The sequence below is a fragment of the Narcine bancroftii genome, chromosome 1 (genome assembly GCF_036971445.1).
Source record: "Narcine bancroftii isolate sNarBan1 chromosome 1, sNarBan1.hap1, whole genome shotgun sequence".
Taxonomy (NCBI): domain Eukaryota; kingdom Metazoa; phylum Chordata; class Chondrichthyes; order Torpediniformes; family Narcinidae; genus Narcine; species Narcine bancroftii.
Window position 1 is genome coordinate 104,429,984 of NC_091469.1, and position 16,999 is coordinate 104,446,982.

At 38.2% G+C, this 16,999-nt stretch overlaps 1 protein-coding gene across 4 annotated transcripts in view; it reads right to left on the bottom strand.

The window, feature by feature from the left end:
* Positions 1-16,999, bottom strand: part of glipr2 (GLI pathogenesis-related 2) — a 157,348-nt gene that overhangs the window by 70,445 nt on the left and 69,904 nt on the right. For all 4 annotated transcript variants that reach the window (XM_069935604.1, XM_069935587.1, XM_069935596.1 and 1 more), the window contains one exon: positions 8,969-9,046. In XM_069935604.1, coding sequence (XP_069791705.1) covers positions 8,969-9,046 — 78 coding nt within the window. The remainder of the gene's footprint in view (positions 1-8,968; positions 9,047-16,999) is intronic.

Here is a 16,999-nt window from a genome sequence, read left to right on the forward strand (position 1 = left end):
TTCTGCCAGGCCTGGTTGTTTACTGGCTGCCATTTGTAGAAGTCACAAGGTGGCTGACAGGATCAGGCAGCAGCACCAAATCTCTGATGCTTCCAACAAGTATGCCGACCGTTACCATGACCTCAATCACCATGATTCCAACCAGGTCGACGGAAAGAATTCTGCTGCATTCCCAAAGCCTGGACCTGCATAGTCAATGCTGCCATTTGTTGTTCCAACTCAGTTATCTTCGTTTGATATGGAGCTGGTACTATCTTCAATTAATAAAGTGCAGGCATTTCACAAGGTGCAGTAAACAGTTCTTCAGCTCCATTTGCTCCTGCTGACTAGGGGAAGAAGCCAATCCTTCTATCTTCATTGCGGAGAACGTAGACTTGATGAGGTCTGCATGATCTGCCAACTGATCGAGGGTGGATATTCGAAAGACACTCACCAAATATTCTTGAACATGATGAGCTAAACATTGAAGGAACCTCTGTTTCCAAAAATCCCCTTCAACGCAGTCTGTTCCAGCCTGCCTGCACCATCTCCTCAACATCTGTGATGGTTGCCCATTGCCTCGCCTGTCATTAGCTATAATTGGACAATATGAGTCTCCCTAGAAATGCTGCAAAGTAGGCACCTTAGGCATGTCGCATGGGAGATTACCATTTGGATCCACTAAGATATCCTCCACTGCACAGGCAATCTGCCCTGGAAGATGCTCCACAAGTAAACCATACTTCATCTTCTGACTTGTCACACTAAGGGCAGAGATACGCGCCTCAAGAATTGTGAACCACGCTGGGCCATTATTAATGTAAAGGAGGGGAGCAGTTGAGGAGTTGACCTTCTTGACTATTCCTGTAAGGGGTTTAACCTCATTACTATCTTAAACTAGAAGGTACTGTGAACTCACATCGGGATCACCACTTATAATAGCACTGATTTAACCTAGATTACAAACATAAGGAATACACTCACTCATTTCTTTTAGCACACAAAGGTGTTCTCTTGCTTTATTCTCTGCAGACAAAACATTGCATTTTTCAACTCCCGAAACACCATCCAGTCAAACCCCTTTGACCTTCTCATTGGCTCACCGCCACATGGGTGATCCTGACGTTCCTACTTTCCTTCTCCTGCATCTGAGATTCATCACCCATATATTGACACTTAACTCACCCTTGCATGAGCACTATTACTCCCGCGTGTCGCTTCACTTACGTCATCAGCCACGACTGGCACCACTCCCGACGAAGGTAAGTACGCGACCGCGACATAGTAAAAGTCCTAAAATTCAATCTTCTCGGGGAATGGGCCATTCTGGATTTTCCAGATTCTCAGGCAGTACATCTGTGGCGCTTATGCAATGCATGCATGCATGTGGATATTTGGACTTTTACTGCATCCTCAAGAAGGTCAGTTACCTTTTGAGTTGTTAACAGTCGATATTTTGCGGGGACTCCCATTGTGTCAAGTTCCAGGAATTTCATTGTCTGCATGTTTTGGAATATTTTGACAAGTCAGAATGTCATGGAATTAGAGGGAAAGCTGGAGGACTTTGATGATTGGGTTTATATTGCTGAAACAGCTCTGTAGTTGGTAGGCAGCACACACCATAATCACAGTGCAACTGCAACTATAAGTGGAGGGAGTGAATGTTTGGTGTGGATGGGATGCCAATTTAGTGTATAATGATTACAATGGTACTTTGAATAAGGCGACATTTAAAGGCAGACTTATGCTGTTGGACACAGAGCAGAAATATTCAGGAGGCAGCTCAACTCAGGGTCAAATAGCAGGCTTGCAAATAGTATGGTTCATCCTCAGACTCACCATGAAATCTCCTGTGGCCACAGGAGTGAGAGCATTTCCAATCAGCCAATATCAGAGATCAAGATGTGAAGTAGTGCACCATCTCTAAGTTTTTATAAAAGTATTTTATTTTTCATTTTTAATAAAATATACATAGTAAAATCTTCAATATTACAATATATTAAACATTTTCATATAAAACATAGAAAAATCTACCCCCCTTCTACAAAATATAAAACCACACACTGTCAGAGCTTACACTCAAACTATCTATAAAAATATCTATGTGGGGAAGTCGCATCTGCTTACATTGTAACAACATCTGTTATAATCACCATGATTAATAATAAGGCCCCCCCCCTATATGGTCCAAATATGGCTGCCATATCTTGACAAATGACTCGTATTTGTGTTTTTAGATTATAAGTGATTTTCTCCATAGGTATTCAACTATTCATCTCTGCTATGAGTAAGGGAGAGTCGGACTTCTAAATAATTGCAATACACTTCTTAGCTACTGCTAAAGCTACTTTGACAAAAGAAATTTGAAATTTAGTTAACTTATTACTTATTTCAATAAAATCACCCAAAGGATAAAACTCTGGATCATCTGGGTCAATATTTCTGCAATGTCCTGCCAAAAAGCCCTCACCTTCACACACGACCACATAGCATGTAAACACGTTCCCGTTTCAATCCCACATCTAAAACACATCTCTGATATTTCAGATTTTGACCTATGTAGCTTCTGTGGAATAAGATATAATTGGTGTAGGAAGTTATATTGAACCAATCCATAGCTTACATTTATAATCGATGCCATTCTATTCAAACACCAGTCGGACCAACATCTTTCTGATATTGCAACACCTAAGTCCGACCCTCAACTTTCTCTTGACCTCTGTAAGTGATTTTACACTTTTACTCTGAAGACCATAGTACATTATTGTTATAAATTTAGGTGTATTCCCCAGCCAGATCATTCATTCTATTTCACTAATTTCAGGTGGGACCAAAGTTGGCCACCATCTTTCTCTCAAGAATGATCTTAGCTGGAGAAAACAGAAGATAGTCCCATTAGCTACTTCATATTTCTGTTTTACTTGATTAAAAGACTTAAGAATCCCCTCTGCATAGCAGTCTTTAATGTATCTTAATCCTTTATCATACCAGGAGTTTAATATTCTGTTACCTCGATTCATAGGCAACAACAAAATTCTTACCCCATAATGGTGCTCTTAATAATATCCCTGCTTTTTTCCAAATACACTCATTGATTTCTTGCCATACTCTAATCACATGTATTATCAATCATGATTATCTGTCTTTTTTAATCAATTTCCCAAGGGAGACAGAAGCCTATGTGTTGATCCTACGGCATCATGTGATGTTCCCCCCTCCTCAAATCTGCAAACTATAAGACTCCAGTTTAGATAAAATTCTTCGCTGCCCCCTCTTTCATTGAGTATAATCCTATTTGAATCCAAGGTGGGGTGGGGGGGGGGGGGTTTAACCTTCTTCGAAAAAAATGACAAATAATACTTTTCAGAATCCAGTAGCCTAAATCATCCTATCTTATAATCCCACCACGTTAATTTTACCAGGAAAATTCTCAGCACTTTATTATTCCATAGGAATGCCCTAATATAATTATTTAATAATTTAAAGACATTTTTTTAACAAAAATAGACAGCAATTGAAAAATCTATTGTAATATTAGCATCAACTTCATTTGACACAGTTAACCCGTCCAATCAAAGTAATTGGGAAACCTTTCCATTTCTGCAAATCCTTCTCTATCTTCCCCAATAGGGGAGTATAATTTAATTTGTACAATATTTGTAGCTTATTACCAATCATGATTCCTAAATATTTAATTCTATCTACTTTCCATTTAAATCAACTTTCTTTTTGGTATCTTTCATTATCAAAATTCATCAATGGCATTATCTCACTTTTATCTACATTAATTTTATAACCTGAAACTCTTCCATATTTTTCGAGTGTAGTTTGCAATTTCTCCAGAGCCGGGTCAGATAAATATATTAGCACATCATCAGCAAATAGGTGGATTTTATGTTTTCTTGTCCAACTTTTAAACCTTTAATATCTGGATATCTCCTTATAATCTCTGACAGTAGTTCAATCGCAAGGATAAAAAGCTCTAGGGACAGGGGACACACCTGTCTACTTGATCTACTCAGAGGGAAAACCACTGACATTTGACAATTGGTAATAATTTTTGCTTGTGGTTTATGATGAAGAGTTTTTATTCAATTTAAGAATGTTCTATCTATTCCAAATTTTTACAACGTTTTAAATACAAAAGGCCATTCTAAGCAGTCGAATGCCTTTTCTGCATCAAGGGAAACTGTTATGCTGGAATTCAATTTTGATTTAGCCACATGTATTATATTAAATAGCATATCCAGACTATTTGAAGAGTGTTTTCCTTTAACAAATCCATGATCTGTTCTGTATGTATCAATTTAGGCAAATATTAGTTAATGCCTTTGGCAATATGTTATAATCAGCATTCAAAGGGGAGGTAGGTCAATAGGATGAGGGTTTTAATGGATCCCTTTTGTTTAGCAACACTGAAATAATAGCTGTTGAAAAAGAGTCCAGGAGAGTCTGAGTCTCCACTGCCATTATAAGAGGTATCAACAAATCCTCAAATTATCCACAGAACTCAGGCGGGAACCCATTCTCCCCTGGAGACTTAATGGCCTGCAGTGTTCAGAGCCTTTTCAATTTCTTCTCTTGTAAAGGGGGCATCTAACTCCATCTGTCCTCGCACCTCTAGTTTTGGAAGCTCAATGTACACTAGGAGCTTATCCATCTCATTATCATCCCCAAATAATTCTGAATTATATAGTTTTGTATAGTACTGTCTAAACTATCATTAATCTCTTTTTGTTTGAACATTAAAATATCAGCTTCTGTTTTAATTGCATTTATCATCCTCAATAACTCCTCTGACTTCACTTGCCAAGACAAGACCTTGTGTGCTCATCCTCCTAATTTATAATATTTTTGTTTAGATTTTAAAATAATTATTTCCATTTTGTACATTTGTAATGTGTTATATCTCAATTTTTTGTTCACTAAGAGTCTATATTTTTCTTGTAAACCCATCCTCTGATATTCTTTCTCCAGTTTTGTTACCTCTTTCTCCAAACCATTCAATTCTATATTTTATTCTCTTTTAAGATTTTTTTGTATAAGAAATAATTTGCCTTCTCAGATAAGATTTAAGCATAACCCATATCAAAAATCTGTTATTGGTGGAATTAAAATCCCCCCTTGACTAATATATTTTGTCTACTTTCTGCTGCTTTTAAAAAGATATCCTTCATAAAGGCGTCATCATCATAATTTGGAGTGTAAATATTCTTAAATGTCCAGGATACTGCATAAATTTTACAAACCTTGTTTGTCATTACAAACCTTCCGGGTTGGTCAATCAATACATCTTCTATTATTATTGGTACATTTTTATTAATTAAAATTGCTACTCCTCTCGCCTTTAAACCAAAAGAAGATGATATTACTTGCCCCACCCATCCTCTTTTTAATTTAGCATGCTCCAATTTAGTAAGATGTGTTTCCTGCAGGAAAACTAGATCCTGTTTTAGTTTATAAAAAATGTTTCAAGACCCTTTTCTTTTTCACTGGCCCGTTTAGCCAATTAACCTTCAGACTAATAAACTTTAATGCTCTATCCGTACCAATTTTTAAACAAATATTGTTCAGCAATAAAACCTTTTTGATTATTCAAGTATTAGTGATCTCTCCCCTTTAAAAAGCATATATAGTGCCCCTGCTCTGAAGGTGACGTAAACAAAAAATCCCAGAAACCCGCAAAAACAGCCCGTGGAATTTTCCGAGAAAGAAGAACCCCTCCCTTTAGCCCCATCTTACAAAACTGATCTTCTTCCGGCACCATCATCCCCTTTAGACCGGAGTCTCCACCCTACTACAATTTTTTAACAAGTTCTCACTTTCTTGAACTCTTCGTGCAAATTTCCATAACATTTAACAATAAACACAAGACTGTTCAAAAAATTCCCTTTTTACTTCTTCCCATTGTAAACATTCTTCTTAATCTTCTTGTTTAATATCTTTAATCTTTTCATAATATTCATAAAAATTCTTCCTCTTCTTAGTCTTGATAAAACATCGATAAACATCTGTTGTTTCGACCCTCAAGAGTAGCAGGATATATCACTGAGTATTTTATGTTCTTTGACCACAGTCACCTTTTTATGTCGTTGAACTCCTTCCTTTATTGAATCAAAGTTGGGCTAAAGTCTTGGAAGACTAGCACCTTTACACCATCCATCTCAAGTGGGCCATTGTGTTGCTTGGAGTAATCAAATGTGGCTCCCAAAACCACTTCTCATTCCCAGTAACTCAAAAGTCTTACCAGAACTGGCCATAGTCGCTGCTCGTCAGATTTTCTGGGTCCGAGGGTCTGATGAACCTTTCTATTTGTAAATTTCAGTTGAATTTATTTTCTCCTAACACTCGTGGGATCCAAGTTTCAAAGAAGCTCTCCGGGTCTCTTCCTTCAAACAATAATCCGAACATTATTGCGTCTGCTAAAATTCTCCATGTGGTTGATCTTATCCAGCAATAGCTTGCTTATCCAAGTCCCACTTCTTTGCATCTTCTTCCAAAGCTTTCAGCTTTTATTGTGTTTTAACCAAGTGTAAGGTAAAACATCATGAGATGGGAATGTGTAAGGAGTTACCCTGTACAGGGCTGTAACAAGAAGGGGAGGTGTCCTTGTACTCCTGTTAGGTAAAACATCATGAGATGGGAATGTGCAGGGCTGTAACAAGATGTGAATGCATCCTTGTACTTACAAGATAAGAGAGACATTGATGGATTGAGAGGCAGGAAGCTAGCAGGGAAAGGATAGCAACAGTTTTAGTCATTGGACAAGTAATGATATGATGATGTTCTAAGCACATATCCAAGGGTATAAAAAATCACCATTTTGCTGATAACGGCAGAATGCATTCTCCGACTAACATGGTTAGTCGCAAGTGTTACAATCCGGTAATAAAGAACAAAGAACCCTGATTTCGACTCAGCCTGGTGTTTGTCTCACTCATTCATGAACAAAGCAGACCTAACACCAAGTCAACTTCCACTTGGCCCATTCGTTCCATTAAATCATCAATTGTCTCTTTAAGTTCAGTCGTCTTCTCTGACGCATCTCTCATTACGGTTTCAATGTCCGTGAAGCAAGTGCATAACATCTCCATCTTCTCCAGGATTATATTCAGGTCTTGTGTCGACCCTCCAGCACTACTGGGCTCAGTTGGGTCCTAAGGCCATTCTTGTACCACTCCCTTTTGAGCTTTCACTCGATGATCCTGGCTGAGTCCGTCTCTTCTAATTTTGTTTTTGTGCTGTCTTGGCTCCTTAGTATTTATTTTGTTCATCCACAGTGAAAAGAATTCTTAATTTTAAACTTATAAACCACTTTTTAAAAACTCTTCACCGAGATCTCATCCAAAACACATCTGTGTATCTCCTTCACATGGCCACTCCCCCCACCACCTCTAAGTGAACCCTATGTCTGAGGATAATGTTGCTAATGCGCACACGCACACGAACCCCTTCACGTACACACACACGCACACATACACGCAAACATGCACACAGCCAAATATGAATTCTTGGGAGAATTTTGTTACTAATGGTTGGGGAAAGAAAAAAAAAGTCACTGATTTGTGAACAAATCTTTGAGATTTTAACACTAGGTAGTTTTGATGGTTGGAGAGGCATTGATGGAGTTGTGTGGCCAATCACAGCAATGACTGCAGAGAGATACCATATTCACTGGCAGGAAGATCACGTGAACAAAACAAAATGCAATTACATAATGCAAGAGGAAACATTTAAACAAGATGCTTTCTTGCATCATGTGGATAAGAAGTGTCATCAATGATGACAATAATGGAAAACATCATCAGCCACAAGAAAAAAAGGGTTATTGGGGATGGACAACATGCATCTAAACATTGTATCCCAATCCACAAGGGGACATGAGGGCATTGTAGGGAAGGACCAGAGTTTAGACCTCTTACCTTAGTCTAGATGCCCTACGTTTGCCCAAAACCTTTTGGTTTTTCAACACACAGAGATGTAGGTGCGAGAATGCTGCCAACTGGCACATTCCAGGCTGCAGGAGTACGTGCTGAAGGATGCACTAAGGCTTGGCGCAGGGCATTGTGGGGAAGGACCACAGTTGAGACCCCTCCGTTACCCGGCATTAAGGGGCTGAAACTGAGGGGAAGCCTCTCAACCTATAGAGGGGAGAGTAGCAACATGATTCCATAGTGGTGGGAATGATGTAAACCGAGTGCATATGCAACAATGTGATGGGAAAGAATGGACATGACACGAAGGATGTGAAAAGACTTTGAACAGTTTTCTTTTTTTGTAAATAATCTATTGTGAATAAAGTTTATTTTTGGAAAAGACCCCAACCCATTCTTATTGGATTCCAGCTGCAAAAACCGTGAACTAACTGGGTTCACTGCAAAATTTTCCCAAACATTGGGATTCCTCAAAACTTCTTCAAGTTGCCTCTTTCTTAGGAAGCAAAATTCCATCCATCCAGTCATTCAGATCATCATTTCAAATGTGTGAGCACCTCTCACAAAATGACATAGGTACTGGAGTATAAAACAATGCTACAGGAACGCAGCATCTGCAAAGGCCAAAGATCTGATCACCACTTCAGGTCCAGCCTCTGCATCAGGTCCATTAGATGTTTCAGCTTGTGAATAGATTCAATAAAATCATACATAACTGGACCAAGCTGTTAAAACAACAGGAGCCTAAAGATGAACACCCAGTGGCACAAAAACAGCTTCTTCCCCATCAGACTTCTCAGTGGACAATGAGCCACAGACTCTATTTCACTTTCTCTTCTTTTGAACTAATCTATTTATTTTTAAATGTAATTCATAACAAATTTTGTACTTGCAATACTGCCACAAAACAATGAATTTCGTGACACATGTTCAAAACACTAAATTCTGAATAAAATACCCCACTAACTTGAAGAAAACAATTACCCTCTCCTTTTGAACACCATGATCTCTGCACCACTGATTATTGAATACAAATAGATCCATCAAAAACTTACCACAAGTTTTCTGAAAGCCAGGGGAGGAGAAGTCATAATCTTTGATTTCATTGTACCAGGAATCAACCACTTGCTGACCTGAAAATATTGAATAAATTATTCAATGCCATTTAAAGCTTGGACTGAGAATTAAATTATGTTTGATATTCTTGCAAGAAACCTTTTGGCGATAACTATTTCAACAACCCTCCAATTACATTGGATAATGAAAATTTTGCTTCCTAAACACTTTTGGGTGCAGTTTATGAATTTTGGGCTGCTGGTCATGAAAATCACCTTAGAATTTTTCTGTCATGTATTGTTTTTTAGATATAACCTAATTTTGTGATTTGCCTTCATATTTTAAGTCTACTAGTATATTGCCCACAAAGCAAGTTGTTTCGGTCAGTCGAAGCAGGCCTGGGCATGCACTCAGTGCAGATGCTATGCAAATGTCATCTTAGGCCTGGGCATGCTTCGTCAGGATAAATGCAGACAGACTATAAAAGCAGCTCACATATACAGATGCTGTGCATTACATTGATTATAGATTAAGCACACGTTGATGCACATGTTCTTCAGTCAATAATATAGTGAGTGTACTTAACACTAGAATTTATTGTCATCAGGAAGATTCAATACAGCAGAAATATTTTGTTAATGTTGCAACAGCCACGACACATTCTGAGACATTTGAGGTGAGTATACACTTAAAGCTAAATTCAATAAAAGTTAATGTTTCTCCAACTTCCTACATAATACAGCAAATCTGAAATTATTTTTGTGTTCAGCTTGAAGTTGTCCAGCACAACCCTCAGGTTATTTTTCATGAAGCATACCCTTTGGAAAAAAATGCTGTCCTGTGTTATCAACAAATCATATTATGACACAAATAAAAACACAGAAATGTTGGATGAATTCAGCAGGTGTCCAGAGGAGGTAAAGATATATATAAAACGAATGTTTTGGGCCTGAGTCCTTCTTTAAGGTATGAGTAAAATGCAGGATAAAAAAGCTGGGGAGAAGGGAAGAAGGGGCAGGGAGGAGCATGGGCCAATAGACAAAAGGTAATGATTGGACATGGGTTGGACATATGAGTGGAGAGAATTGATTGAGGAAGTGGATGGCTCTGTGAACACAGAACTGGAGGAAAGGAGACAGAGAGAAAGGTGAAGAGAGAGAGAGAGACAAAGCTATAAGAAATGAGAAAAAGGGATAGGGGAGAGGAGAAGTTGTGTGTGGGGGGGGGGGGGAGAGGCTCATGGAAACTGATATTTATGCCATTCATTTGGAGGGTGCTCAGATGGAATTTGAGGTGTTGTTCCTCCAATTTGTGTGAGACCATGGACAGACATGTCGAAATAGGAATATCTCCTAGTTTGAATCCAATCTGTAGAGAAGACCACATCAGGAGCACCAGATGCAGTGGATGACCCCTGCAGATTCACAAAGGAAGTGTTACTTCACTTGGAAGGACTGTTTAGGGCCCTGAGTGGTGGTGAAGGAAGAGGTGTAGATGCAAGTGGAGCACCTCCTGTGGTCAAGGGATAGGTGCCAAGGGGATGATTGGTGGGAAGGAAGGAGTAAATGGGGGAGACATGGAGGGAGTGATCCCTGTTTTCCTCCAGCTCTGTCTGTCTGTCTCTCTCTTCCTCTTTCATTCTGTCTCTTTTCCTCCAGTTTTGCATTCAGAGAGCCACAAGTCCCTGATCTATTCTCACCCCCTGTCTTCTTATCCATGTCCAATAATCTGTTGGCCTGTGATTGTCCCCCTGCCCTTTCTTCCCTTTTCCCCAGCCTTTTAATTCTGGTGCCTTACTGCTGTTGGCTCCTACCTTGAAGAAAGGCTCAGGTCCGAAACGCTGGTTCTATATCTTTACATCCTTTGGACTCTGCAAGACCTGCTCAGTTCCTCCAGCCTTTCTCTTTTTACCACAATAACATCTGCAGACTTTTGTTTTCTCAACTTATGACACAATGTCATTCTAAACCTTGAATGATAAATGACAAATTCCTTTTATAAATAAACTTCTAATATAAAAAAACCACAATTTTGATAATTTAATTCCAGTCAATTGTAGCGGCCATGTAGCGGGCCAAGCAGGCACATAGTGCGATATCGCGAACTGTCGCTGGTGCGGCTCACCAGCAGACACATGGAGCCACAGGCCAGGCCGCTATGCACTCACCTGGGCAATGAACCGCATGCACGTGGTATTGCTATGCCTCTTTCTAGAGGCCGTGGGGTTCCCATTGTGTTTACTTTAAACACACCAGCCCTATAGATTGGCAGCAAACACTTAGTGACATCACCCTCCCCCCACCCCCCACCCCCGTCCCGAAGGGATATAAAAGAAGGATGGCAAACTCAAATAAACAGTCTTTGGCTGACTGACCTTGTGAATGTGTGTTGATTTAGTAGCTCTACCAGAGTAGTCGTTTCAATTGGTGACTCCAACTGAAAGATTCAGCCGAAGTTTGAATCTACATTTATCACGGACATAGCAACAGCAGCTGTCACCTCGGCTGCAGTTAATGCGGTGGGACTTCACTTGCCTCCATTTTGGACCCATCATCCTCGGGTATGGCTTAATCAGGCTGAAACCCAGTTTAATCTTCGTGCCTTAACAGCAGAGGACACAAAATTTTGGAACGTCGTCAGGGCATTGGACGTTGCTACAGCAGCAAAAGTGAGTGAATGTATTGCCCACCATCTGAAAGACAACCAGTAGACCAGGTTCCACCAATTCCTCTTGGACACAATGGAATTGACCGGGCATGAGCACGGTATACGACTTTTTAATGTAGAGACGTTGGGTGACAGGAATCCATCCAATCTGATGAATGAGATGCTCACGTTAGCGGACGGTCATTCTCATTGCCTGCTTTTTGAGACTCTATTCCTGTTGAAACTCCCAGCTCGAGTCTCAAAACCAATAGCTAACATGGATTTCTGCTGTCCCCATGATGTGGCTCGGGAGGCTGACAGACTCTACCGTATGTGAATGCAAGAGTCTGCTCACATACAGCCTGTGTTCACAGCAGATACATCTCCCATGCCCTGTGCACCACCTGTGTCTGCAGTTCAAACAAAAGAGGAGGAAACTATTGATGGGTGCTGAGATTGGTGTTTTTTACCATTGCCAGTGGGTAAAAAATGCCCGTAGATGCGTCCACTCATGTAGCTACCAAAACAAAAAGGCGGGAAACTTCAGAGCCAGCTGCCAGCAGCTGGCACGAGTACTGGCCTTCTGTATCTTCAAGATGCTGCTGGTAGAGGAGTCACGTGATGGAGTAGTGGCTGGTCGGGGAACTCCAGCCCTCTCCAGAAAAGTAAAATAAAGACAGTGAAAAAACGAAGGCACAAACACAAAAACCAAAATAAAGTGAAAATAAAGGTGTGGAGAAAATGGCAGCGAAAAAAGAAAAGTCAAAAGCAACGGGAAGAAGAGAAGAAGAAAGGACGTCGGAAGAAGAAGGTGAAGGCCTTACCTGTCCGAGGAGGCCCACCGCGGAGAGAGAAGCCCACTCCCTAAGGTCAGTTGAAGCCCCAAACTCGGGACTATAAAAATGGCTCACGGAGCCAAGCAAAAGTGCGCAACCGCGCATGCGCAAGACAAAAATAACACTGTCGGGAGGGGGACCAGCTGAGGAGTCAATCTTCACAGCTGAGATTGACAGCCACAACAAAACAGCAAGAGGAAAACACAGAAAATAACGAGAGCAAGAAAGAAGAGAGTAAAAAGAAATCAAAGAAACAACAGATGACCAACCCAGAGGAAGAAAACCAGCAGCAAGACACTTCTAATAAAAATAAGACCAAAAATACCCAACAAAATAAAACAAACAAACCAACAAGAAAACCAAAAGAGACAGAGGCAAAGGACACAGATCCTGGAATGGACTCAGAAGAAGAGGGAGAACACAGAGAAATGGAAGATGAAGGGAAGGGCAAGACAATGGATATATTTTTTTTTAAAGAATATATGGAATCAGTAAAAGAATGGCAATCACAAGAATTCAGTGAAATAAAAAGAAGAGTAAAAAGTACAGAAGAAAAAATGAATAGATTAGAGATGATCATGTCAGATATAGGAAAAAGAGTGGACAAGGTGGAAGAATGAGAAACAGCCGTAGAAATGGAAGTAGATGACTTAAAAAAGAAATTTGAAGAATCTGATAAAAAAGTTAAAGAGACACAAGAGCTGTTAGCTCAGAAGATAGATATAATGGAAAATTATAGTAGAAGAAACAATATAAAGATAGTGGGCCTTAAGGAAGATGAAGAAGGCAAGAATATGAGAGAATTTATAAAAGAATGGATCCCCAGGGTCCTAGGAAGACCAGAACTACAGGAAGAAATGGAAATAGAAAGGGTACACAGAAAATTAGCCCCTAAACCACAACCACAACAAAAACCAAGATCCATTCTAGTAAAATTCTTAAGATATACAACAAGAGAAAATATATTGGAGAAAGCAATGAGGAAAATAAGAGAAGACAAAAAACCACTGGAATACAAAGGTCAAAATTTTTTTTTCTATCCAGATATAAGTTTTGAACTCCTGAAGAAGAGGAAGGAGTTTAATGCAGTAAAAACGATCCTATGGAAAAAAGGATATACATTTATGCTAAAGTATCCAGCGGTACTTAAAATAGTTATTCCAGGGCAGCAAAACAGATTATTCTTGGATCCGGAGGAAGCAAGAAAATTTGCAGAACAACTACAAAACAGACAGAGAGAGGAAGATATGTAACGAGAACAAAAATGACCACAAACTATATGTATGTGTGTATGTATATATAAAAAAAATAGAATATAGGTAAGAACTAAGAAGGGAAAGAAAGGGAAGAAAGGAAGTATGAGGGAAATTACAACCTTTGTTGTATATGAAAATTAAAATCTTTTCTGGGGGGGGCTGGGTGGGGAAGAGTTACGGTCACTGCGAAATCAGTTGACGCTTGTGAGTGAATTCGCAAATCCAAATGGAGAGGGGAGATGTGGTTGCCCAACAAGGGATAAAGGGCAACTCAGGAAGGGGAGGGGATAGTGGGGTTAAAGAAATTTTAGATAGGAGAATAATGGAAATGTTTTATGTTTTAGAAATGTTGTCTTATAAAGTGTTCAAAAAAAGAAAGCAGAAATGGATAAGAAGGAGAGGTGATGATGAGGAAACGGAAAGGAAAGATAAACAAAGTATGAAATGGCTATGTTGAACTGTATGACTTTAAATATTAATGGAATACATAACCAAATCAAAAGGAAGAAACTGCTAAATTTACTGAAAAAAGAAAAAATTGATATAGCATTCATGCAAGAAACACACTTAACTGAAGTGGAGCACAAGAAATTAAAGAGAGATTGGATAGGACATGTAACAGCAGCGTTATATAATTCAAAAGCTAGAGGAGTAGCTATATTAATCAGTACAAATGTACCAATTAAAATAGAAGAGGAAATAATAGATCCAGCAGGGAGATATGTAATGATAAAATGTCAGATATATTCGGAGTTTTGGAATTTACTCAATGTATATTCACCTAACGAAGAAGATCAAAAATTTATGCAAGATATTTTTTTGAAGATAGCAGACACGCAAGGGAACATACTAATAGGAGGGGATTTCAACCTTAATTTGGATTCAAACATGGATAAAACTGGGAAAAAAATTAACAGAAAGAACAAAGTAACCAAATTTATAATTAAATCGATGCAAGAAATGCAACTTTTGGATATATGGAGGAAACAACACCCAAAGGAAAAGGAATATTCATATTATTCGGGTAGACATAAAACATACTCAAGAATAGACCTATTCCTGTTATCAGCTCGCATGCAAGACAGAGTTAGGAAAACAGAATATAAAGCTAGAATATTATCAGACCACTCACCCCTGATATTGACAATAGAGTTAGAGGACATCCCTCCAAGAATGTATAGATGGAGATTAAACTCCATGCTACTTAAAAGGCAGGATTTTAGAGAATTAATTGAACGACAAATTAAAATATACTTTGAAATAAATACGGAATCAGTGAAAGATAAGTTTATACTATGGGACGCAATGAAAGCGTTCATCAGAGGGCAAATAATAAGTTATGTAACCAAGATGAAGAAGGACTACAATCAGGGAACCGAACAGTTGGAAAGGGAAATAGCAAATATAGAAAAAGAATTAGCAATGAAGGAAGACACAACTAAAAGAAGAGAATTGGCAGATAAAAAAATAAAATATGAAACACTACAAACATATAAGGTGGAGAAGAACATAATGAAGACAAAACAGAAATATTATGAACTAGGAGAAAAAATGCACAAAATTCTAGCGTGGCAGCTTAAGACAGAACAAACTAAGAGAATGGTATTGGCATCAAGGAAAAAAGACAAGCAAATCACATATAATCCAATGGAGATTAATGAAAACCAGAGAATTCTACGAACAATTATATCAAACTGAAAACGAAGGGAAAGAAGACAAAATAGATGAATTTTTAACTAAAATTGAACTACTGAAATTACAAACAGAGGAACAAAATAAATTAACAGAACCATTTGAAATAGTAGAAATACAAGAGATAATAAAAAAACTACCGAATAATTAAACACCAGGAGAGGATGGATTCCCAATAGAATTCTATAAAACATGTAAAGATTTATTAATTCCTCCCCTCCTGGAAGTAATCAACCAGATTGATAAAACACAAAGCTTACCAGATTCATGCAAAACAGCAATAATTACAGTAATACCAAAGACAGGGAAAGATCCATTCGCACCAGCATCAAATAGACCAATATCTTTACTTAACACAGATTATAAGATAATAGCTAAACTATTAGCAAACAGATTAGCCGACTGTACCAAAAATAGTAAATCTAGACCAAACTGGATTTATTAAAAAAAGACGAACAACAGACAATATTTGTAAATTTATTAACTTAATTCATGCAGTAGAAGGAAATAAAGCTCCAACAGTAGCGGTTGCTTTAGACTCAGAGAAGGCCTTTGACAGAGTAGAATGGAATTATTTATTCAAAGTACTACAAAAATTCAGCTTACCAGAGAAATATATTAATTGGATTAAAGCATTATATAAGGGGCCATTGGCGAAAGTGACAGTAAATGGATATATATCAAAACAATTTAACTTAAGCAGATCAACAAGGCAGGGATGCCCACTATCGCCCTTACTGTTCGTGTTAGCCATAGAACCACTAGCAGAACTGATAAGAACAGAAAATAAAATAAAAGGGATAAAAATAAAAGACAAGGAATATAAAATCAGTTTATTTGCAGATGACGTTATAGTATACTTAACAGAACCAGAAATATCAATAAAAGAATTACATAAGAAATTGAAGGAATATGAAGAAGTGTCGGGATACAAGATTAACGCAAATAAAAGTGAAGCAATGCCAATGAATAATGTGGATTTCTCAAAATTTAAGAAAGAATCACCATTCAGATGGCAAACGCAAGCAATGCGATACCTAGGTATACAAATAAATAAAAACCTCGGCCATCTATATGAACTCAATTATTATCCACTAATGAAAAAATTACAGGATGACTTAGAGCATTGGAAAGACTTACCACTAACTAATAGGAAGGATAAAATGTATTAAAATGAACATTTTACCAAGGATACAATACCTATTTCAAGCATTGCCAATACACTTGACAGAGAAATTCTTCAAGGAGTTAAAGAAAATAATAAGGAAATTTTTATGGAAAGGGGGGAAACCGAGGATAGCACTAGATAAATTAACAGAATGGTATAAACAAGGAGGCTTACAACTGCCAAACTTAAAAAATTATTATAGAGCCGCACAATTAAGATACCCATCAGATTTTTATCAAACAAGGGAAAAGCCAGATTGGACTAGATTAGAATTAGATAAAATAGGGGAGAAGATACCTGAACATATATTATATAAATGGGATGAAAAATTGGTACAATGTAGGAATTCTCCAGTATTACATCATCTGCTCAATATTTGGAAGAAGATTCATGTAGAAAGGAATAAAACAAATTACCAACTACCAAAACTAA